This window comes from Nelumbo nucifera, chromosome 6 (assembly GCF_055504915.1).
Source record: "Nelumbo nucifera cultivar China Antique chromosome 6, China Antique-T2T, whole genome shotgun sequence".
NCBI lineage: Eukaryota > Viridiplantae > Streptophyta > Magnoliopsida > Proteales > Nelumbonaceae > Nelumbo > Nelumbo nucifera.
Window position 1 is genome coordinate 14,611,795 of NC_142654.1, and position 22,665 is coordinate 14,634,459.

At 42.4% G+C, this 22,665-nt stretch overlaps 3 protein-coding genes across 4 annotated transcripts; 1 reads left to right on the forward strand and 2 right to left on the reverse strand.

Moving 5' to 3' along the window:
- Positions 1 to 653: 653 nt before the first annotated feature.
- Positions 654 to 3,662, forward strand: LOC104589542 (Pentatricopeptide repeat (PPR-like) superfamily protein). Of its 2 annotated transcripts, XR_016077157.1 has the most exons (2): positions 654 to 2,883; positions 3,524 to 3,662. XR_016077157.1 is itself a non-coding variant. In XM_088889320.1 (1 exon), exon 1 carries the CDS (start codon positions 925 to 927, stop codon positions 2,608 to 2,610), a length of 1,686 nt encoding a protein of 561 aa, XP_088745446.1. In that variant the 5' UTR covers positions 654 to 924; the 3' UTR covers positions 2,611 to 3,104. The 2 variants fall into 2 exon arrangements, 1 of the variants encoding a protein (XP_088745446.1); XM_088889320.1 differs by lacking the exon at positions 3,524 to 3,662 and having other exon boundaries at positions 654 to 3,104.
- Positions 3,425 to 7,265, reverse strand: LOC104589533 (IAA-amino acid hydrolase ILR1-like 3). The gene is made up of 5 exons (XM_010247882.3): positions 6,769 to 7,265; positions 5,117 to 5,242; positions 4,715 to 5,029; positions 4,479 to 4,607; positions 3,425 to 4,313 (listed from the first exon to the last, which is right to left on the reverse strand). The coding sequence occupies exons 1-5, from the start codon at positions 7,117 to 7,119 to the stop codon at positions 3,936 to 3,938; spliced, it is 1,299 nt and encodes a 432-aa protein (XP_010246184.1). The 5' UTR covers positions 7,120 to 7,265; the 3' UTR covers positions 3,425 to 3,935.
- A 4,238-nt stretch (positions 7,266 to 11,503) lies between these two features.
- LOC104589523 (IAA-amino acid hydrolase ILR1-like 3) lies at positions 11,504 to 15,476 on the reverse strand. The gene is made up of 5 exons (XM_010247874.2): positions 14,869 to 15,476; positions 13,570 to 13,695; positions 13,174 to 13,488; positions 12,937 to 13,065; positions 11,504 to 12,745 (listed from the first exon to the last, which is right to left on the reverse strand). Exons 1-5 carry the CDS (start codon positions 15,211 to 15,213, stop codon positions 12,368 to 12,370), a joined length of 1,293 nt encoding a protein of 430 aa, XP_010246176.1. The 5' UTR covers positions 15,214 to 15,476; the 3' UTR covers positions 11,504 to 12,367.
- Between the last annotated feature and the right edge of the window lie 7,189 nt (positions 15,477 to 22,665).

Here is a 22,665-nt window from a genome sequence, read left to right on the forward strand (position 1 = left end):
ACTTGGTGGTGAAATTGATCCAATTTATTTATTAGGGGTGAAGTGGTGTGAGGACTAGGGGCCGGGTAGCCTGACAGGCTGGCCCGACCCTACCCGTTATTAAGTTAGGCTTGGTCATAATTTTAGGCCTACGGGCTCGGGCTCGGGCTTTCTCAAAAAAGCTCGACTCGAGCCCGACCTGATACTATATATTAAATAATAAAAATATTTTTTATTTAATAAAAAATATATATACAATTTTTTTTGTTCTTCTCTTTTTTTTCCAAGTAATAGTGAAATATTTATTATTTTTGAGTTTTAAAGGTTTTTAATATAAATAAAACACTTTTTATTGAATAAAAAAAGAAAAAAAAAATATTTTCAAATTTTTGGTCGGGCTCGGACTCAAGACTTAGGCCCGATGGTCAAGCCGAGCTTAGGCTCGAGCCTGAGTGTATTATATTGATACATATACAAAGCCTGGCCTGAACCTGTCCCGACCCATGAACAGGTCCGAGGACCAATTTTATGAAGAGGAAATCCCAATTGTTGGGGGATGCTGACTAACCATCTCACATGCTAAAACATAGAAGATAAGAGAAGGGGAGAGTTTGAAAAAAAAAAAAAACCTGAACACCTATAATACTTTGTTCATTTTGAGTTCAAGTTTGTTTTGGAAAGAATTTTGAGTTCAATTTGTTAATGCTATTAAAATCCTATTACAATTCGAATCGGATCCGAATACACGTGAATCAGCTACCCACATCCGATTTGATTGATCCATTTGCAACCCTACCGCGGACCAAACTCTCAGACTCAAAAATTCAAAACAAAATGCATATGCAACCCAAAAAACTGAGACGTGAAGGACTGAGAGTCGTCAGGACTCAGGAGTGAGACTAAAAGTAGAAGAATAAACAGCAATGTCACACTCCCTTTCGCCCTATGAGCTTTTTCAGTCGTTCTTCTTCATTGCCGTCGCCCGATAAATTACCGAAACGCAAATCATCTGCTTTCCCCGTCTCCATCTCAACTCTCCTGAAAGCATGCAAAACAATCCGAAATCTTGAACAGGTACATGCGCAGATCGTTCAGAAGGGCGTAGAACAAGATAACTTTCTTATAAACCAGTTCATTTGTCTCTGTAACTCATTCTCTAACATCCGATACGCTACGAGCGTTTTCAATCGTGTCTCTCGGCCTAATATCTATCTCTGGAACTCAGTCATCAGAGGGCATTGCGGGAACTCGTCTGTGATTCAGACAATTTCGATTTTTAATCGTATGAAGCGGTCGGAAACGGTTCCTGACAAATATACGTTTCCCTCTTTGATAAAGGCGTGCTCGAATGAGTTGGCCATTAGGGAAGGAAAGGCAATTCATGGTTCGGTAGTGAGATACGGAGTTGAAGCAGATATCTTTGTTAGGACGAGTTTGATTGATTTGTATGGGAAGTGTCGTCAAATTGTGTGTGCTCGGAAGGTCTTTGATGGGATGTTCGAGAGAAATGAGGTTTCTTGGACGGCCATGATAGTTGGGTATTTGACGTTTGGAGATTTAGTTGCAGCTAGGAAGATGTTTGATGAAATGCCTTATCGGAATCTCGCTTCCTGGAATGCAATGATGTGTGGCTATTTGAAATTTGGTGATTTGGAAAGTGCTCGAAGGCTTTTTGATGAAATGACAGAGAGGAATGTGGTTTCTTTCACTTCTTTGATTGATGGGTATGCAAAGGCGGGTGACATGGTTTCTGCGCGACTTCTATTTGACCAGTCTCCTGTTAGAGATATTGTAGCGTGGTCGGCACTAATAGCTGGATATAGTCAGAATGGTCAGCCTCATATGGCTGTAAAAATCTTCCTTGAGATGCATGCGCAGAACGTTAAACCTGATGAATTTGTATTGGTGAGCTTAATGTCTGCATGCTCTCAAGTTGGTAGTTTGGAGCTAGCCAAATGGATTGATTCCTACGTGACCCAGAGCTTAATCGACCTAAGTCAAGTTCATGTAAATGCAGCTCTTATAGATATGAATGCAAAGTGCGGGAATATGGAAAGGGCATCTCATTTATTTGAAGACATGCCACAGCGTGACTTGATCTCCTATTGTTCAATGATCCAAGGTCTTTCAATGCACGGGTATGGGACCCTGGCTGTTCATCTCTTTGATCGGATGTTGGACGAAGGCCTGACCCCGGACAACGTGGCCTTCACAGTTGTCCTGACAGCTTGTAGTCATGCAGGCCTTGTCGAAGAGGGATACCGGTACTTCAATTCTATGAAAAATGACTTCTCCATAGTTCCCTCTCCAGATCACTATGCCTGTATGGTTGATCTTCTTGGCCGGTCTGGACAATTAAAAGCAGCTTATCATCTCATAGAATCAATGCCTGTGGAGCCTCATGCTGGTGCTTGGGGTGCATTGCTTGGTGCTTGTAGGTTACATGGAAATATTGAGATTGGAGAGGTGGTAGCTGGCCGACTTTTTGAGCTTGAGCCTTTAAATGCAGGTAACTATGTATTGCTATCAAACATTTATGCAGCAGCAGACCGGTGGCTTGATGTTTCTAAGGTGAGACACAAGATGAGGGAGAGGGGAGTTAGAAAGATACCTGGTTGCAGTTGGATTTAGTTTTGAAGGATGCAATCTTTTTCTGGTTTCTTCTCCCATTTGTACCAGTAACTTATGGCGTTCATGATTTGTGAGATTTGGTTCCATACTGAGCCATTCCATAACCAAATTGTAGAGCTTTTCAAGCCAGAACTGTACCTGAGGATATAAACTTCAAATAGATCAGATTTAAATCTTGCATGGCAGTTGGCTTATCACCATGGACTTGTAACTTGGTTAGGAGTTTGGACAACCATTTTGAGAACATGTTTTCCCATGGAATTTACGTCTAAGGTCAGAGGATCATTACTGATTTGGGATTCTTAAAAGTCTTCATCTGTATTCAATATCTTGAGGTTTTGGTTATCAGTTCCTTGTTCAGCTGATTGGTTGAACTTTGAATTCATATCGGCAGCAGAGAATGGTGGCTGCTGTAATTTTCTCTAATTTAACTGCAAGCCAATATCAAGTCCTTTGTAAATCTTACTTTTTTAAGAAATTTTATATCATTAGAAGATCTACACGAACAGTGAGTTTCAACATTGCTTTTATGTCTTTTAATCACTCAGAGGTATTCTCTGTGCTCCTACCAAATGGTGATTTTCCAATTGTACATAAATAACCATACGTCTAGATTCTCAGTTGACACACATAGATGGTTTCTAGTGGGAAATGTAGAAGATACAGTAGGAGAATGAAGAGTTTCTTTACACTCATATTTATGCACTTGCATAGGATGGTGCAAATCATTTACCATGATTTTTGCCTTTAACTTATGGGGCTTTATCTTTTCTACGACAGGAGCCAAAACAAAAGAAAAAAAAAAAAAATAGAGGTTATAAGAGGCCATTAAACATGACAATATACATTAGCTCTACATAGTTCTTGGTACCACCTGCCAACTTGCTTAACTAAACCTGCTTATCTTCTCCAGGCTTTTGATGCGTACACTCTGGTTTTTAATCCTGGTTTCTCCATCTTGTCGAATACTGCTCTGAGTGAGACTGAAGCCTGGGCTAAAGCACTACAATTCAAAGCTTCTCTGTATTTCAGCCTATAAATGTTGCTAGCTAGATGACTACTTCAGTGAATTTCAAATATCTGGTTCAGACTGAGTACAAATACAGACTCCCAGTTTGATCAGGGGTTCTGTGGAGCATATAGACAAACATTTTGATGGATTGTCATGCCAGTTCTATTTCACTGGGTTCTTGAGAAAACTTGGTAATCATGCATTTAGAGTTGTAACATCTGCTTCAGCATGAACTCTGATTACTCAAATCTGAGCATTTCTTTTACCACTCCCTGACATTGTTATTTCCAAGAGTGAAAAACAATCAGGGTATCTAATGAGTGTCAGCAACATGGCTATCCAAATAAGTAATTGCAACAGCTGCATTGAAAGCTGCTCCTATGGGAAGAACATCCTCGTCAATAAAAAAATGTGGTGAGTGCAGGGGTTGATCTGATTTTACACTTTCATTCTTTATCCCTATCAAGAACAATGCAGTGGCCATCTTTTGTGAATAGAAGCTAAAGTCCTCTGCTCCCATGGTCATTGGACTAAGTTGTACATATGGTTCCCCAAGCAAACTCTCACCAACCCTTTTTGCATGCTCGTACATTTCTTCATCATTAAAAGTTGCTGGATAAGGTCTTCGTTCCTTCTCCATGAAGTCGACTACTGCAGTACACCGATGTACAGCTGCTTGTGTCTCTATGACCTGCAGAAAGAATATGTTCCCATCAAGTTCTGTTACAGCACCAAGCAATAACTAATATAAAAAGGTGCTTTCCATATTTCTAACTAATAAGGATCCCACTTCAATTGATATATTACTCAAAATGTACATAAATATCAAGTCAAAAGGTTTTGAGTGTTTTGGCACCTCTTTGATCCTTTCTTGAAGGTCACAGAGACCCTCAGAGGTCATACTCCTAAAGGTGCCTCCAAATTTTACTGCTTCTGGAATCACATTTCCTGCTTGGCCACCTTCTATGAATGTGACTGAGACCACCTATATAGTTGGAAACCAAGGATCATGAGCTATGCTTTTTTGGTAGGATTGAAACTTGGAAAACATTAACAAATAAGAAAGGGAAATAGAAAGGGTAATAAAGTTACTTTGCTATCAAGAGGATCTGTTTCTCGGGATATGATCTGTTGAAGTGCAAGGATTGCCAAGGATGCTGCAAGAACGGGGTCTGTGGTTTTGTGTGGAGTTGCTGCATGCCCACCTTTTCCCTGAATTATAGCCAAGAACCGGCCAGACCCAGCAAGCAATTGACCGGGTTTTGAAGCAATAGTGCCACTAGGCAATGATGGTAGTACATGTAAGCCAAAGATTGCAGGAATATTGTCAAGAGCACCCTCTTGTAACATATGGTAAGCCCCAGCCCTGCCCTCCTCTGCTGGTTGGAAAACAAGCTTCACTGTGCCCTTCAAAAGGACAACAAACTAATTATGAAACCACTGAACCTTAAAAAGTCTAAAGCTATGCAATAAGCCTGTATAGTTCTTTTGTACCTTGAGTTCATTTTTTTGTCGTTGGAGTAACTTAGCTGCACCAAGAAGCATTGTTACATGTGCATCATGACCGCAGGCATGCATCTTACCATTGTTCTTGCTCTTGTACTCCCACTCTACCAATTCCTTCACAATGAACGTGTTGGTTTCAATTGACTGAAATCAAGTATATAATATCAATGATCTATACAATGTCCCTGAATCCCAAAACCGCCCAACCAGACAAAAGTGAGATTAGATCCAAGATCTTTGTACTCTGGATCTACTAGTTACCTATCCCTTGTATCCTTTTCCAGATCCTCCATGAAATTGCACCATGTGTCCCTTAACCATGTGAAGGGACTAATATGTGTGAATTCTTGATTCCTCTATCAAGAAGCATTTTTCTTATAAAAACAATAAAAATATCCAGACAAGGCACCAAAGTGGCCTTAAAGATATCCTATTTGGCAGGAAACATACAGGATGAGATGCAAATTGAAGTGGAGAAGTTCCCCAAACATCCCATCGGGTGCACAAGATCTTAGAAATTATAGGGGTTGGTTTTTAAGCTTGTTTGACCAAATCAAATACTTTTAGGTGATTAATGTATTTCTTTCTCCTTTTATTCATGTGAATCCCTTGATCCCATTTGATATTTGTTGTAATTTGATTGTTTTATTAAAAAAGGTTCAACACTTCGGATTTCTCATTATGAGACCTCTATCAATCATCAACTGTTATCAAATATGGCTTGCCCTGTTTTCACTTCTTACAGGAGAACAAACCTACCTGGATGTGGTGGAAATAATCCCAAGAAGGGGGATGCGAGAGAAGTGGTTGAGTTGAATTTCTGGGATGAATTTGAGGTGGTGAGAGTAAGGAAATAATACAATCGGTTAATCAACTGGCTTCTCAAAGTTTTGACCGGAAATGAAAAAAGGCTATATACTCTGATCAAGATATTGTGTTCTACTGCTAAGAAGTGCATGAAAGAAAACAAGATGGACATGGCTTATGGAGGAAATACAAGTATATGCAAACCAAGTGGTTTGGTACTTGCCAACAAATGGTGTCTGCCTCACTATTTCAGGTTGGATACTGTGACCAGAACCCGTTGACATGAAAAATCAGTCGAATCCTCAAATATCGTTTTTTATTTTTTAATTTTATATACGTTTTTCTTTTTTACGTTCTAAATTGCCTTTTTGAAAACAAAACTTGTCAAATATCAACTGGATCTAGATGCTACTTTTAAAGTGACAGAGAGAAAAAGAACCGGACGAACTCTGAAGTAAAATCTCTGTTTATAAAACAAAAAGAGAAAGGAAAAGATCCGACACGTGGTGATTCAGTTGGTCTTGTCAGAAGCCACGTGACTCAACAAGGCCGAGGATGATCCAGTCATGATTCTTTTATTTAGAGGATCAGGGTCTTACACAGCGCGCCCCACATGCATATGCAGCGAGCATTAGGAATATTTCCGTACTTATCATGGGGAGATGTTTAATTTATTGTGGGGCGCGCTCTTTGAGGCGCCCATGCGAAATTTTTTGGAAGCATATCAGATGGGTCCATATAACTGAATACCTATACTAAGAGTTATATGGACCAGATCTATTCGTTCATACTTCATATCAACCATGATGAGAGAGAGAGAGAGAGAGATTTACCTGTAAAGGGAGAGCATCCATGTCTGCCCTGAGAGAGAACCAAGGCTGCTGTCCTGAACCTACGGAACCAACCACTCCGGTCTTTGCCACCGGCCACGAGTAAGCGATTCCGAGCGAGTCGAGCTCCGATCTGATGAGCTCACTGGTCTTATACTCCTCGAAGGCGAGCTCCGGGTACTCATGGATTCTCCTCCGAATGCTTTTCAACCAGTCCAAGAACTGGGGCTCCCTGGCCGACTCCAGCAGCTCCCGAGTCAGCCACCCAATCTCCGACGTCGATTCGTTCCCAAGAGCACATGAATGGAACAGTAAGACAGATACGAACAAGCACCACAGAACCACCACACTCATTTGCGCTACCTCACAACTCAGAACACTCAACTCCGCTAAATTTGGTTGAGAATTCTGAAATCTTCCGATAAATTTAGAGGAAGGCGAAAGCAGAAGTTCTGGCCCTGTACGAACTATTCTCGTTAACCTTGAGAGATCGAAGAGAAATGGTTATGGCCACCTTTCATATATAAGAAAGCTGTGGGCCTGACCTTTCTTCTTTTTGCACATTCTTTTCTCTTTTTTTTGCGAAACCTTTTGCCTTTTGGATTAGAATATCTTCCGAATCATCGAGCATACAGAATTCATTGTGGCGACTCCGGATTTGCTACTTACGTGACGCTACCCACTCTGCTTCTACTATCATCTATGTGCGCACATCTCCGAATGTTTTGACTGTTGAGTTTTGAGGCGGAAATCATGTTTGAAATGTGCGGCTGTAGATCTTGTTAGTAGCTGTGCAAGTAGCGATCGTATGTAGCAGAATAGGACTGCTGAAAACCAGGGGCTATAGAACTCCGTACTCATCGTGATTGCTCGTGATTTGCAGGTAGTGACGCACAACACGAATGTGGGGACGAGTGGAGAGTGGCGACAGTGTACTCGATCCACAGATGTAGAGGACCTCGCAAGTCGAAATCTGGTAAACCAGCAGACTCAGATAGAATTTTAATGACCTGTCAGTCGGGTCGGGACGGGCCAATTTCCGGTCATTTCTGATTGGGTCGAGTTTCGGGTTGAATCGGCAAAGGCTTGCCCTGGTCCCCGGTCCCAAGTTTCATATTAGGGTTGATCCACGGGTCGGAATATCAAATGCTTCAACTATTCGGATCAACTGGTCTTTGACCAGTCAACTTTTTTTTTTCTATAAAAAATATTGGTTTAACAATCCAATTCAAATGATTCGAATAGTTCAACCATCACAATCAATCAACACCGATATGAAAATATTGGTGTGAAAAGAAGTGACTCGCAACCCATGACCCGACCCGAGTTTTCGGGTAACATGCTTTTTTTTTAAGGGGGGGCAAGCGTTTTTCAGGTTGCGTTTGAGCATAATCAGCAATGCAACAATTTTTCTATTTTGCAATCTTTTGGATGGAGGCAGAGGCATTGTGATGATCGGGAGTTTTGTTTTTCTATTAAAAGTACTAAGGGTTAAAAATGGATTGGATCGAATTGAACTATTTTGATTTGTTAATATTGGGATTCGAATTGAATTGGGATTCTATTGGATATTAAATAGTATTGATAAATTAAATAAAAATTACTAAAATTAAGATATTAACCTAAAATATTGCATTGATATTATATATCATGAACTTGTTCATAATTTGAGCCTACAACTCTTTAGTAAAAATACAACATCCAAACAATTTGTACTGATAGGTACAACATAAATTTTAAGTTTATAAAAGCATAAATATTTAAATCAAATTCAATTGTAATTAGACCTGGCAAAAAGTTGACTCAACCCGTGAACCCGACCCAATTTAATCCGAAAAAACAGGGTTAGGGTCTTATATTTAACTACCCAAATGTGAAAATGACCCGACCCGACCCAATCAGAAAAAAATTGGGTTGGGTTGGGTCATGGGTCAATCCGTTGACCCGATTGTCAAGTCTAATTGGGATTATTTATGCATTGTTAGAAGTTTCCACTCTTTAATTTTTTCTATTTAAGTCTTTACTTTTTATTGTTTACTCATTAAATTGTTAAATGTTCAAGCTTTTTATTTTATATTTGAATTTTTAAGGTTAATTCTTTTAATTTTGACATTTTTCATGTACTTTTTCTTTATTTTTTAAATTTCAATTATTTTTTGGAATGACTCGAATTGATCCATGGATCAACCCTAACCCGAACATTTAAGGTTAGGGTCTAGCATTTGATAATCCAACCCAAAATTAACCCGAAGTACCTTGACCCAACCCGAACCCGATCCACCCAACCCAAATGCCAAATGCCAGGTCCAATTGTAATGTTAGTTTGGATAGGGGTATAGGTGTCAACTGGACTGGATTTGGTCCAACCCGATCCTTGCCTGAAAATGATATACTCTCCTCGTCGGAGAATGACCTCTACGAGGTGGAGGCTCCCGGGCCGAATTCAGACGAAGGCGCAGCTCCCGAGCCGAATCAAGGCGAAGGCGCAGCTCCCGAGCTCGACGCGGAGCAGCGCTTTTCCGCCGTAGTGGATAATCCGACGGCCCGGCCTTTACTTGATAGGACTCCTTCACCAGGATCAATAGCCCAGCTACACTACCACTACCCGTGAGATAGAAGTAGGGCACTTCACTCACCTCAGAGTGAGTAATCGAGGTGGCACCTCGAACAAGTGGGAGTGCTAGTGCCCGTCAATTGTCTTTTCGACTTGAGGCTTGGTTTCTTCGGAAGATTCTTCGCCGAAGAGCTTCTTCAATGGAACTGCCATCAATCACTCTCTCCCGGAATCGAACCCACCAGATGAGAAAAGGAAGCAAGCCCTCGATTCGTATGTTTTCTTTTCGACGAAGCTGATCTGGCTTTCAGCTTCAAAGGGTAGCTCGCCCGACCAAAACGAGCGAGGCTCGCCAGGCTTGATTATCGATGGCTTTCCAAGAAGGGCTTCAATTGAAGGTCCCTATTGTGAATCAATCGAAAGTGGAAGGAATACTGAAGTGGAAGGCAGGTAATCAAATAAACTTTACACTCAATGTCAGTGGTAAATTCAGAACGTTTAATCCGGCCCCAGCAATAGTCATTCCATTACCGAGGGCACTCGGCTCACTCCTCAGGCATTAGACCTAAGGGAAAGTTCCTGCTTTACTCAACTCAAAGAAAGCGTCTAAGGAGATACTTGGCAAACAAAACAAAGAAGCAAGCAAGAGAGCAGAGCAAGCAATAGCTATAGCGCGCCTCGTGCTTCTATCAAGTGAAGCACTCGGCTTAGCGCGAAGAGAGAGCAGAAGACAGAGGAACAAAGTTGAGTCCACTTACAAATGGACTGGACTCAATCCAGTCCAAATCCATACAAATTAAACCAAATCCAATCCAATCCATTAAAATGTAAATGGACTGGATTGGATCCAATCCAAACCGAATAAAATATCAAAAATTATATAAAAAGGCAAAACATATAAAAATTACAAAAATATATTAAAATGAAGAAAATCTAAAAGTGCTTTTATAAAGGTATTTTCCATAAAAGTGCTTTCGTAAAAGTGTTTTTATAAAAGTACTTCTGTAAAAGTGCTTTTATAAAAGTACTTCCATAAAAATTCTTTTGTAAAAGTGATTTCATTAAAGTTCCTTTGTATAAAAGTACTTTTATAAAAACGTTTTTGTAAAAGTGCTTTTATTAAAGTGGTTTCGTAAAAGTGCTTTTATAAAACTGCTTTGTACTTTTCATAAAATTACTTTTGTAAAAGTTTTAATAAAAGTACTTTCATAAAAGTGATTTTACGTCGGTTTCAGTTCAATTTCAAATTGGACAAGGGTTTGGCCTCATGATCCCATTATTGAAAATTTAGTTTAGGTCCAATTTAGACTAATAAGAATATGGACCAATTTATTTTGGATTGGCCCAATCCAATAATTATAATGGACCGTATAAATCCGATTTAATAATGTTTGGATTGGATTGGATTCAATCCAAAACTAGTCGATTGACACCCTTAGATAGGAGTGGATTCATATTCAATCTAATTATAAATTGATCAAATTTGGATAACTCCGTACTCGGATCATATTCAAATTTGAATTTGAATTATCGAATACCATTCTGTAGCCCTATAAACAGAAGTTATTTCTATAATTAGAATATGCTGATTCAAATACGTCTTTTCTTTTTTTTTTCTCACTTTTCAATATACTATAATTATAATATGATAAAATATTTCTAGTCACGGTCCTTCTATTGATCCCTAAGCAAGCCCTCTGGTCTCATTAATGGAGATCTTGAGAAGGAGTTCAACAAGGCAATTTAAGCAACCATTAATAAAACTATTAGACATCATGGGAGAATGCCTTTCTACCACACAAGTAAAATGCCAAAGGAATTAAAAGAAAAAAAATATGGTAAGGCTGCAAATGGATGAGATCAAATGTAGATCCAAATTTTATTTGTTTATATTCATTTATTGGATTTATAGTAGAATCGAATTAAGCTTGGATTGCAATGGAATATTGAATATACTGACAAGTTGATGAGGTATATTAACACCTCTACCAAATGCCTGCAAAATCGGGGTGTAAAGTTTACCCCGGTTCGATTTTACACCTCTTAGGTATTCCAGTTCCTAGGTTTAGATATGATAATGTTTAAGTATCTTGTGCTTTTTGTTGCTTTCCTGGTTATTGGTTAGATAGTGAGGGAGTGCTTTGTATGGCATGGGTTTAGGGCTAGGTGGGCTACAACCTTCCCTTTTAGAAAATTTCCATATGATTCTGTTTCATAAAAATGGTTTTAATACCGTATATGATGAAAGAATTGAATGGATATTATAGTGCACCCATCCTTATCCTGTCAAGTAAATAGCAAATGGGCCTCCCACAGTCCCACTGAAAGCATCCACACTACTGGCAGCTTTTGGCAGGGGACTCACTCATCCTGTATCCTTCATCCACGCTACTGAAATGGTTGCTGTACTTTAAATGGTGGACCTTGTATCTCTATCCTCCAATTTGTAGATGATTGCAGTCTTTATTGTAAAGCCGCTATTGTAACTTCCAAATCTACCAGAAGTTTCTCCTGCACAAGCATCAGGATAAAAGTCCAAATATCGCAATTATGTTCTTTCTTTTTCTTTTTCTTCTTTAAAAGCTTGCCCAAATAATCCGAACTGAATTAATAAAATTCTTTCAAAGCTAGCATTTCTTAGGGTTCTAGTAAGGACAAAAGAGAAGAGGAGTGCCTTGGGGAACCCGGTCATAAGAGGAAGAGTGAGGAAGAAAACCTTTAACTTCTTTAGCAGTAAGCAACAAGAGGTTTGCAGAGTGAACTTGCTGTTGAGGGCTGAGCAGATAAAAGACTCGTAAAAAAAGTAGCAGGTGCTTATGGTATATTGTGGTGCAAATGCTGTCCTATTAAATTGCAGACCAATTGATGAAAAGTCCAGATGAACCAATGGACACATGGTTATGATACAAGGAGATTTATAAGGGAACATGGTACACTGCATATATGTCCTCTGTTGTTTTGATTTGGCTATCTTGTCTCTGATGTTTCTCAAGATTTTTTGTTCCTTCTTGAGATTTATGTTCCAACAGTGAGAATTGACTAAGGTCACTAATGAGTATCAGCAACATGGCTGTCCAAGTAAGTGATTGCAACAGCTGCATGAAGTGCTGCTCCTATGGGAAGAACTTCCTCATCAAGGTAGAAGTATGGAGAATGCAGAGGTTGATCCGATTTCAGAGTCTCATTTTTTATTCCAATAGAGAAAAATGCAGCTGGCATCTTCTGCGAATAGAAGCTGAAATCTTCTGCCCCCATAGTCAATGATTCAAGTTGCACATTTGGTTGCCCAAGTAGGCTCTCACCAACCCTCTTTACATGCTCGTACATTGCTTCATCATTCACAGTTGCGGGATAAGGTATTGATTTCTCTTCCATGAAGTCAACAATAGCAGTACAACGATGTACAGCCGCTTGTGTTTCTATTATCTGCACAAAGAACATATTTATGCTCTTATCATGTCATTCTATTACATCATATAAAAGGGTAATAGTTTAAAAAGTCCTGAGGCCATATTAAAACTAGAAAGACCCCTTCTTCACAAGATAAATTGAAAGTGTACATTAGAACGGCCATAAATAATTATGGAGGGCCAAAGAATGTGGTTTAGCTTAGGTACCTCTCCGATCCTTTTTCGAAGATGAGAGTGAGCTTCAGAGGTCAGGCTCCTGAAGGTGCCTCCAAATTTTACAGATTCTGGGATCACATTTTCTGCTTGGCCACCATCTATAAATCCAACTGAGATCACCTATATGTCATTGAATGAATTATGAATGTTCCAGTAATACTGCATTGATTAACAGAGCTTAAGCTATGCTTAATTAAGATCTTTAACAGATAAAGGAAAAACATTTACTCTACTGTCAAGAGGATCTGTTTCTCGAGATATGATCTGTTGGAGTGCAAGGATCACTGAGGATGCTGCAATAATTGGGTCTATTATTTTATGTGGGCTTGCTGCATGCCCACCTTTCCCTTGAATTATGGCTAAGAACCGCCCAGAGCCCGCTAGCAATCCACCAGGCCTTGAAGCAATGACACCAGTGTGCAAATATGGTGAGACATGTAACCCAAAGATTGCTTGATTCTTCTCAAGTACACCCTCTTTCAAGATATGGTATGCCCCAGATTGTCCCTCCTCTGCGGGTTGGAAAACAAGCTTCACTGTGCCCTTCAATCATAGAAATGAGACTAATTAATCACAAAAACATTGAACATAAAAGGCTCAAAATTAAGTATCTGATTTTTGTACCTTCAATTCATCTCTTCGTTGTTGAAGTAACTTAGCTGCCCCTAGAAGCATGGTTACATGAGCATCATGCCCACATGCATGCATCTTGCCATTGTTCTTGCTCTTGAACTCCCAATCTACCAATTCCTTCCATATGTACACATATACATGAATATATTGGTTACGAGTGATTAAACTCCTCATATACATAGCTACAGAGGAAGAGAACACTTAAACAATTGCCACATTAATTATCAGTAAGAGGATTTTTGGAACCATTTAAGACTGGACCTGCTGCACTTGTTTGCACTGCATTTTTTTTGTGAACTTCCATTCAGTCTGTCAGCCTGTGACAGGTGTTTCATTATTTGTGTGGTCTCATATGCGTGGATATTTACACACGTGTAATGGGACACCTGTTACATACTGAATGAAGTGCGCAATAAATGCAGCGCGAACAAGTTCAGCATATATATATATATATCCCATCTAGTGTTATCAATGGGTCGGGCCTGATCCCGGTCAGGGTAGATCTGGTCCCAAACAGATAAATAAATGTGCAAAAACAGTCCTAAACCAGATCTTATAGGGTCTGTATGTAATAACAAACACAGAACCAACACAATTATTGACAACTCTACTTTTAACCAGTAATTTGACAATAAAGCTGATCATATGTTAAATCGACACATTCAAACATGATAATATGATAATATTTAAATATAGAACGAGAAGAACAATCAAAACTGATCTAACGTAATGCAGACCAAGACCTATATAATGGGGTAGTCCAGTTGAAGTCAATTACAAATCTCTTTCCTAATGAGATGATTAATGATATCGCTGTCACTCAAGCTTTTGAGATTTTGGATAGGACAGAACCGTGTTAATATGGTAGTCTTCGGTGATAAATGCAAAATTTCCAATGAAGGTTTGGAAGCAGAACTAATAGCTATTTTGGAAGCAGTTCATTTTGTTGAATTTCAAGACTGGAAATCTATTTTATCAGAATCTGACTCTTTGATGTCTATTTCTTCTCTCCAGGGAAAAACTTTGATAATCCCTTGGAGTTGTCAATATATTGTGGATTCTATTGGGTTGATTGATCAGTGTTTTTTAAGTTTGTAGCTTGGTTTGCTGGCATAGTCCATCTGTATGACATTTTGAACTCTGATCTGTCTGCTATTTTCAGTTAATGCTAATGTTAATTTATCTGAAAAAAGCACCATATCTAAAATAGATTTTTGACAATTAACCCCTCTGAATCTGAATTGCAAGAACTGAGATTGTCAAAAATGAAATAAAAAGCGAGGAATGTACCTGTATAGGGAGAGCATCCATGTCTGCTCTGAGAGAGAACCAGGGCTGCCGACCTGAACCCACCGAACCAATCACTCCCGTCTTGGCTACCGGCCACGAGTATCCAATTCCAAGCGAATCAAGCTCCGACCTGATGAGCTCACTTGTCTCGTACTCCTGGAAAGAGAGTTCTGGGTTTTGGTGTATTGCCCTCCGAACCCTTCTCAACCAATCGAAGAACTGGGGCTCCCTCGCCGATTCCAGCAGCTCTTGAGTTAGGAGCCCAATCTCGGACCTCGACTCGCTCCCGAGAGCCCATTGATGAAAAAGTAAAGCCAAAACCAGCAAATAGCAAAGAAAATCCATTGGAAATAGCAACAAACCAGACCTGAGAAATGAATGATTTAGGTTGAGCTTATATCTGTGGTGTTATAGACGAGATTGCAATCCAAATTGAACTGAGATTCATTTTGAGGTCCACGAATGATGTACTAGTGCTACTTCAATTGTGGAGCCTAAGCAGAATATGATGTGAAATTGTTTTTGGTGGCGCTGCTACGTATTTCGTGACGTTGGGTTGCAGGAGAGGATCCACTTGCGTTCTAAAATATTTGAAGCCTTCGGCAATGGCAATCCGGGCAGTCGATACCTTCACACAAGAATCGAAGTGCATACCAATTACCAAACGATGGTAAACCGGTTTTCATTGTGGTTCAATAGCTCAACTGTTTGGCTTGATCCGTCACAGCAGTAAAAAATAAAGGGTAAATTTCTTAAACTATGTAGTTAATTGACTAAGTGTAGCCTTAGTGTTTGAAAATTGATTAATACTATTCTTACTGTTTCTGACAATTGACTCCGTTAACATCCGTTAATATTCAGTTAAAATCTATAAACATGTGAAATCACGTGACATTTAAAATTGTTTAAAATCTAATACTACCCTTATCCCCTTCCTCTCGACCTTGTACACCCTTCCTCCTTCGACCTCTCTCTCTCTTCCCTCTATCTTCCTCCCACATCTCCATCAACACTAGATCACCTTCCCTCTTTCGACCTCTCTCTCTCTCTCTCTTCCCTCTATCTTCCTCCTACTGTCTCCATCAACACTAGATCACCTTCCCTCCTTCGACCTCTCTCTCTCTATCTTTCTCTCATAGTCTCCATCAACACTAGATCACTAGAGAGAATTGCACTGTATCTGCACTGTATAAAAGAATTCAAAAAAATTCAAAAAAAAAATAAAGCATCTGTCAATTTTTTCACAGTCAAGAACAAAAAAAGAATAAAAGAAAATTAAAGCAGAGAACGAGTGAACCGACACACCCTTCATCTTCTTTCTTCTTCAACAGTGGGGGTGCTTTGTTGAAGCAGAGAATGAGTGAACCGAATAGGGGCATTGATGGCAACCGAAGTGGTATGAACAAATTGAACAGGGGCAACAACGACGACAACTCCCTCTGAAGTCTGATCTTTCTCTCTCTCTTCTTTCTTTGGGCGATGGCGATGGCGGCAGCAACCCCCTCTTAACTCCCATCTCCCTTTCTCTCTCTCTCTCTCTCTCTCTCTCTCTCTTCTTCTTCTTCTTCTTCCTCTGGGTGACAGCATCGGTACCCCTTTGAACTCCGATCTCTCTTTCTCTCTCTCTTCTTCCTCTAGGCGACAGTGGCGGTAACCCATCTGAAGTCCGATCTCTCTCTCTCTCTCTTCTTCCTCTGGGCGACGGCATCGGTAACCTCCTTTGAACTCTGATCTCTCTTTCTCTCTCTTCTTCCTCTGGGCAACGACAGCAATAACCCCTCTGAAGTTCGATCTCTCTTCTTCCTTTGGGCAATGGCAACAACATCTAAACTCCGATCTCACTCTCTCTCTTCTTCCTTTGTGCAGAGGCGGTGACATTGCCCCATAGCTCCACCTAGCAGCGGGTGGGTGGAGTAGAAACTATTGGAGAGAGAAAGTGGTAGAGTAGAAATTTATCATAATGGTAGAGAGAGAGGTAGAGTAGAAACTAGAAAGATATATGTAACTCCACCAACGACAACAACATCTGAACTCCAAAGGGTAGTTTAGGCATTTTGCATTGTTTTTTACGGAGGTTAACGGTTAGAATAGAGTTAGTCAATTGTTAGAAACAATAGGGGTAACATCAATCAACTTTCAAACAGTAAGGGTATAGTTAGTCAATTAACTAAACTATAAGGGTAGTTTAAGAAATTTACCCAAAAATAAAAGGCCCCATTTGTTTATTGGTAAATAAAAAGGGGAAAATTGGTCAATGGTTATTAAATCAGGCCCAATGACCAACTTTATGGTGTTCTTTCTGTATTAAGTATTGGATCCTGTGGTAAAGAGAGCTTTATTTGCCCAACTAAAATTTATCCATCTCCCATATGGGTATATGTAACTTTTCCATGTAGGGGAAAATTTATAAAACATGATGGGACAAGTTTGACATTTTTAATATTAGTTTTTTATGGGTAAAAAGGTCATTATAGTACTTACATGGAAATCAAAAGAACATGGGTAAGTGAACTTACTGGAGTAAGTGAGAAATTTGTAAACGGACGGGGCCAAAGAGGGAAGAATGGAAATGCTTCCCCAATCCCCATCTCTCGCTCTAATGATCACATATGGTACATATGGTTCAATTTCTTGTATTTTGAGCATTTATAGTGAAATTTTCCACATATGGCTTCTCTTGCTGATGATCACATATGATATTGTTCGAGTCATGGCTAAGCTGGCCCTGCAAGACACATGGTCGCCCAATTATCACCCGGCCACATCGACCTAGCTTGGCCACGTCGGCATAGCTCGGCCGAGCTACACTATTATGGTGGCCCCCCATCTTCTCCTTTCAGCCACGTCAACTACACATCATGTGGATGAGCACAACTACGGATAAAGAGGAATAAGGAAGACGCCTCCACTAGGGAATGGGACTCTATCCCGAATACCTCGACGGCTAACCTCATCCCGACAACCCCGGAAGCCCAATCTAACCAGGACATGGATCTTCGGCTATAAAAGGATACTCCATGCTCGAGGTAAGGGATCCCCAACTTTTGAGACCGAAACTGCTATTTAGCTTGAACCAGCATCCTTATAGCTTGGCCCGACCACCTACCACCTCCTACTAACTTGAGCATCGGAGTGCTTACCCGGGGATAACTCCTCGGGCCTCTAACTTATGTTTCCTTGATCACAAGTCTTGAAGTGCAGCCTCGTCCTTGTAGCTCGGCCCCGCCCTGCCAGCAAAGACTATCTGGTTGTTCTCCTCAATTCGTGCACCACCTCGGATTGAGCAGCATCAAATTGGTGTTGTCTGTGGGAAACGCACAAAAAGCCTTTCTCGAAAATCACCGCACAATCAAGAAAGCGGTCAAGATGCCAAAGAACTAGTTCAAACGATCAACAGACTGATACCCATCTCGGGAATCTTGGCATTGCAGCCCTCCGCATCAAGAAATTCCATAGCCTCTAGCCGCGGTTGATCCTGTACAGTTCCGAGCAATGCAAGAGAGTCGATAAGATCTTCAAGATGATGCAGACACTAGGATGCACAACACCGCCCAGCCGGGCCGTCCCCCCACGCCCTGACGCGTATGAAGGATGATCCTCATCCCTAGGACCCTAAAACGCGTCGGCCAAAAAGGAGGGGAGATGCAAGACATAGTAAGGTGGTTTGCCTCCACGGCTCTCTCCCACGAGCCCGACAACCATACACATAGCCGCACTACACAACCACGCTATACAGCTGACTGACCGACGCACGCATGAATCAGCTGACCTACCAGCGGGCATGACACGAAGCTCGGCAGTGTATCACCGACTAAGAAAATTGACTCATCTGACCTATAATGGCTCGAGCCCTTAACGCATAGCTAGTAGCTAGCTCGGCAGCGTATAGCCGAACATCTGACTCGGCTGATCAACAGCCAAAGCCCAAATCGGAGAAGATCGCTCCCGCTTTTGAGGCCAGAGGGCGGTCATCGTACTCCGTACTTCGGCAACAAAACATCGCAGAGCCAACTGAACAACGGTTGACCTACGAAGGGCCCCAAAGGCTCCTAAGACTAGAATCTGAGTGTCCCAAAGATGAGATCTCAAAATATACTCCAGCCCCACTAGCCGGAGACTGAAAATCTCGGTCAACCCTAGACCTCGGCCAAGGTAAGGCCGAGGAACCAACTCGTATGTATGCACACAAGTTCAGAACAAAACAATTTCATTAAGTTAAGCCATCAGTACAGCAGGTTAAAGCTCGGCATACCGAGCTACCAAAGAAGAAAAAGACAAAAGAAGACAAAATTCTAAGAGCAACCCGCAACTGTTCAATCCTCGACAGGGCAATCAACAACAATGTTGACCAAGGGAAGTTGCACTACACTTCGGTCAAGCTACAAATTCCTCAGCCAAAGATTAGAGAGTCCATCCTTGGTCCAGCATCAGGGGAGCTCGGCCCAAGGGCTCAACACCTTCCTCGATGTAGCACTATCGAGCCTCAGAGAGACCCAAACTTCGAAGCTCGGAACCTTCCTTGGTGGGGCATCAAAGAGGCACAGACTCCGAAGCTCGACACCTTCCTCGGCACAGTGCTACCGAGCCTCAGAGAGGCATAGACCCCGAAGCTCAGCACTGCACTGTCGTGCATCGGAGAGACCTAGACTTTGAAGCTTGGCACGTTTCTCGATCTAGTGCTATCGAGACTCAGAGAGGCATAGACCCTGAAGCTCGACACCTTCCTCGGAACTGCGCTACCGAGCATTGGAGAAACCTAGTCTTCGAAACTCAGCTTGGCACCTTCCTCGGCACAGCGCTGCTGAGCCTCGGAGAGACCCAGACTTCGAAGCTCAGAACCTTCCACGGTGGAGCATCGGAGAGGTGCAGACTCCGAAACTCGGCACCTTCCTCGGCACTATGCTACCGAGCCTCAAAGATATCCAGACTTCGAAGCTTGACACCTTCCTCGACGCAGCACTACCGAGCCTCGGAGAGGCGCAGACCCCAAAGCTCGAAACCTTCCTCAGCACAATGCTACCGAGCATCGGAGAGTCCCAGTCCTCGAAGCTCGGCACCTTCCTCGGCACAGCGCTACCAAGCCTCGGAGAGATCCAGACTTCGAAGCTCAGAACCTTTCTCGACGGAGCATCGAAAAGGTGCAAACTTTGAAGCTTGGCACCTTCCTCGACATTGTGCTACTGAGCCTCGGAGAGACCCAAACTTCGAAACTCGACACCTTCCTCGGCACAACGCTACTGAGCCTTGGAGAGGCGCAAACTCCAAAGCTCAGAACATTCCTCGACAGAGCACTACTGAGCCTCGAAGAGACCCAGACTTTGAAGCTCGAAACCTTCCTCGACGCAACGCTACCTGGCTTCAAAAAGGCATAGACTCCGAAGCTTGGCACCTTCCTCGACACTGCACTACCGAGCCTCTGAGAGACCTAGACTTCGAAGCTTGAAACCTTCCTCGGCATAGCACTACTAAGCCTCGGAGAGGCGCAGACTCCGAAGCTCAGCACCTTCCTCGATGCACCACTACCGAGCCTCGGAGAAACATAGACTTCGAAGCTTAGAACCTTCCTTAGTGCAATGCTACCTAGCTTCGGAGAGGCGCAAACTCCAAAGCTCAGCACCTTCCTCGGTGCAGTGCTATCGAGCCTCGGAGAGACCCAGACTTCGAAGCTCAGAACCTTCCTCGGCGTGATGCTACCTGGCTTCGGAGAGACACAGACTCTGAAGCTCAGCACCTTCCTCGATACTGCGCTACCGAGCCTTGGAGAGACCCAGACTTTGAAACTCGTCACCTTCCTTGACGGGGCATCGAAGAGGCGTAGACTCCGAAGCTCGACACCTTCCTCGGTGTAACGCTACTGACCCTCGGAGAGGCGCAGACTCCGAAGCTCAATACCTTCCTTGATGCAGCGCTACAGAGCCTCGAAGAGACCCAAACTTCGAACCTCGGCAGCTTCCTCGATGCAACGCTATAGAGCCTCAAAGAGGCACAGACTCCGAAGCTCGGCACCTTCCTCAACACTGCACTATCGAGCATCGGAGAGACCCAGACTTCGAAGCTCGACACCTTCCTCGGCGCGATGCTACCTAGCTTCGGAGAGGCGTAGGCTCCGAAGCTCGGCACCCTCCTTGGCACTGCGCTACCGAGCCTTGGAGAGACCCATACTTCGAAGCTCAACACCTTCCTCGGCGGGGCATCGAAGAGAAGCAGACTCCGAAGCTCGGCGCCTGCGAAGCCCTCAGCTTCGAAGATCGGCAAGCCACAACTGAACATCACAACAAGCTTGGCACCTGTAGGCCCTCGATCATCACAATAGCTTGGCACCTGGGAGCCCTCAGCTTCGGAGTTCGACAAGTCACAACTGAGCATCGCAATGGCCTCAGTTCCACAACTTGGCACCCCCAAGGGCCCTATCTTCATAGCTTGGCGCCTCGTGACCGAGCATCACAACCTCAATTCCGAAGCTCAGCCTCCGACCAACAACAAAAAGCCTTTCCTCAGCATACGACCAAGCTAAGCCCCAACTTTAGAAGCTCAGCACATCATGGTCGGGCATCACAGCGACCTCACCTCCGAAATTCGAACCCAACTCCAAAGCTCGGCGCACCATGGTCGAGCATCACCACATCACAAAAGCCCGACTTCCACTTGGAATTAGAGTCGTTCCTCGACTCCAACAGGACGGACCTGGAAGCTCATTTCAACACCTCATCACTACCAGAGCTACGCAACCACGCAACACTTCAGACCAGGCACTCTCCCTCCTCAGCTTCAGAACTGGGGGAGTGGTGTTCGGATTTCGAAGTCAGAGCTCTTAGAATTTTGTAGCCGACGATGGGAAGATTCATCGACCACGTTCCATATTGCCTAGTTCTCAAGATTGCGGCAGGCGCCGAGAAACACGAAAGAGGCCAAACGCCCATCCAGACATCAACTTGAAGTTCTTCAACTAAAGAACAAATTGCACTACTTCATTCTTCGTCTTCAGAACTAGGGGAGGGTTGTTCGGGTCATGGCTGAGCTGGCCCTGCGAGACACGTGGCCGCCCAGTTATTGCCCGGCCACGTCGACATATCTCGGCCGAGCTACGCTATTATGGTGGCCCCCCATCTTCTCCTTTCAGCCACATCAACTACACGTCACGTGAATGAGCACAACTATGGATAAAGAGAAATAAGGAAGACGACTTCGCTGGGGAATGGGACTCTATCCCGAATACTTTGGCGACTAACCTCATCTCAACAATCTTGGAAGCCCAATCCGACTAGGACACGGATCTTTGGCTATAGAAGGGTACTTCATGCTCGAGGTAAGGGATCCCCATCTTCTGAGACTGACATTTCTATTTTGATCGGACCAGCATCCTTATACCTTGGCCCGACCACCTACCTCCTCCTACTAACTTGAGCGTTGGAGTGCTTACCCGGGGATAACTCATCGGGCCTCTGACTTCTATTTCCTTGATCACAGGTTTTGAAGTGCGGTCTCATCCTTGTAGTTTGGCCCCGCTTTGCTAGCAAGGACTATCTAGTTGCTCTCCTCAGTTAGTGCACCACCTCGGATTGAACAACATCAAATATGATATGATGTCATGCGATGTTTAAAACCTAAGTCCTATAAAAAACCCAACCCAAGAGTTCAAAGCATATTGGGATTGTTATCGTTTGTATGGTAAAAAAAGTTTAATCTTCCCTCTTCTTGTGTGCAAAAACTTGGAATAAGAAATTGTTGAGTTAGTTCAACTTTTTAAACTCTAATTTAATGGAATTCAAAGTTTAGGTCTTTTCGTTTTTCGGGAAG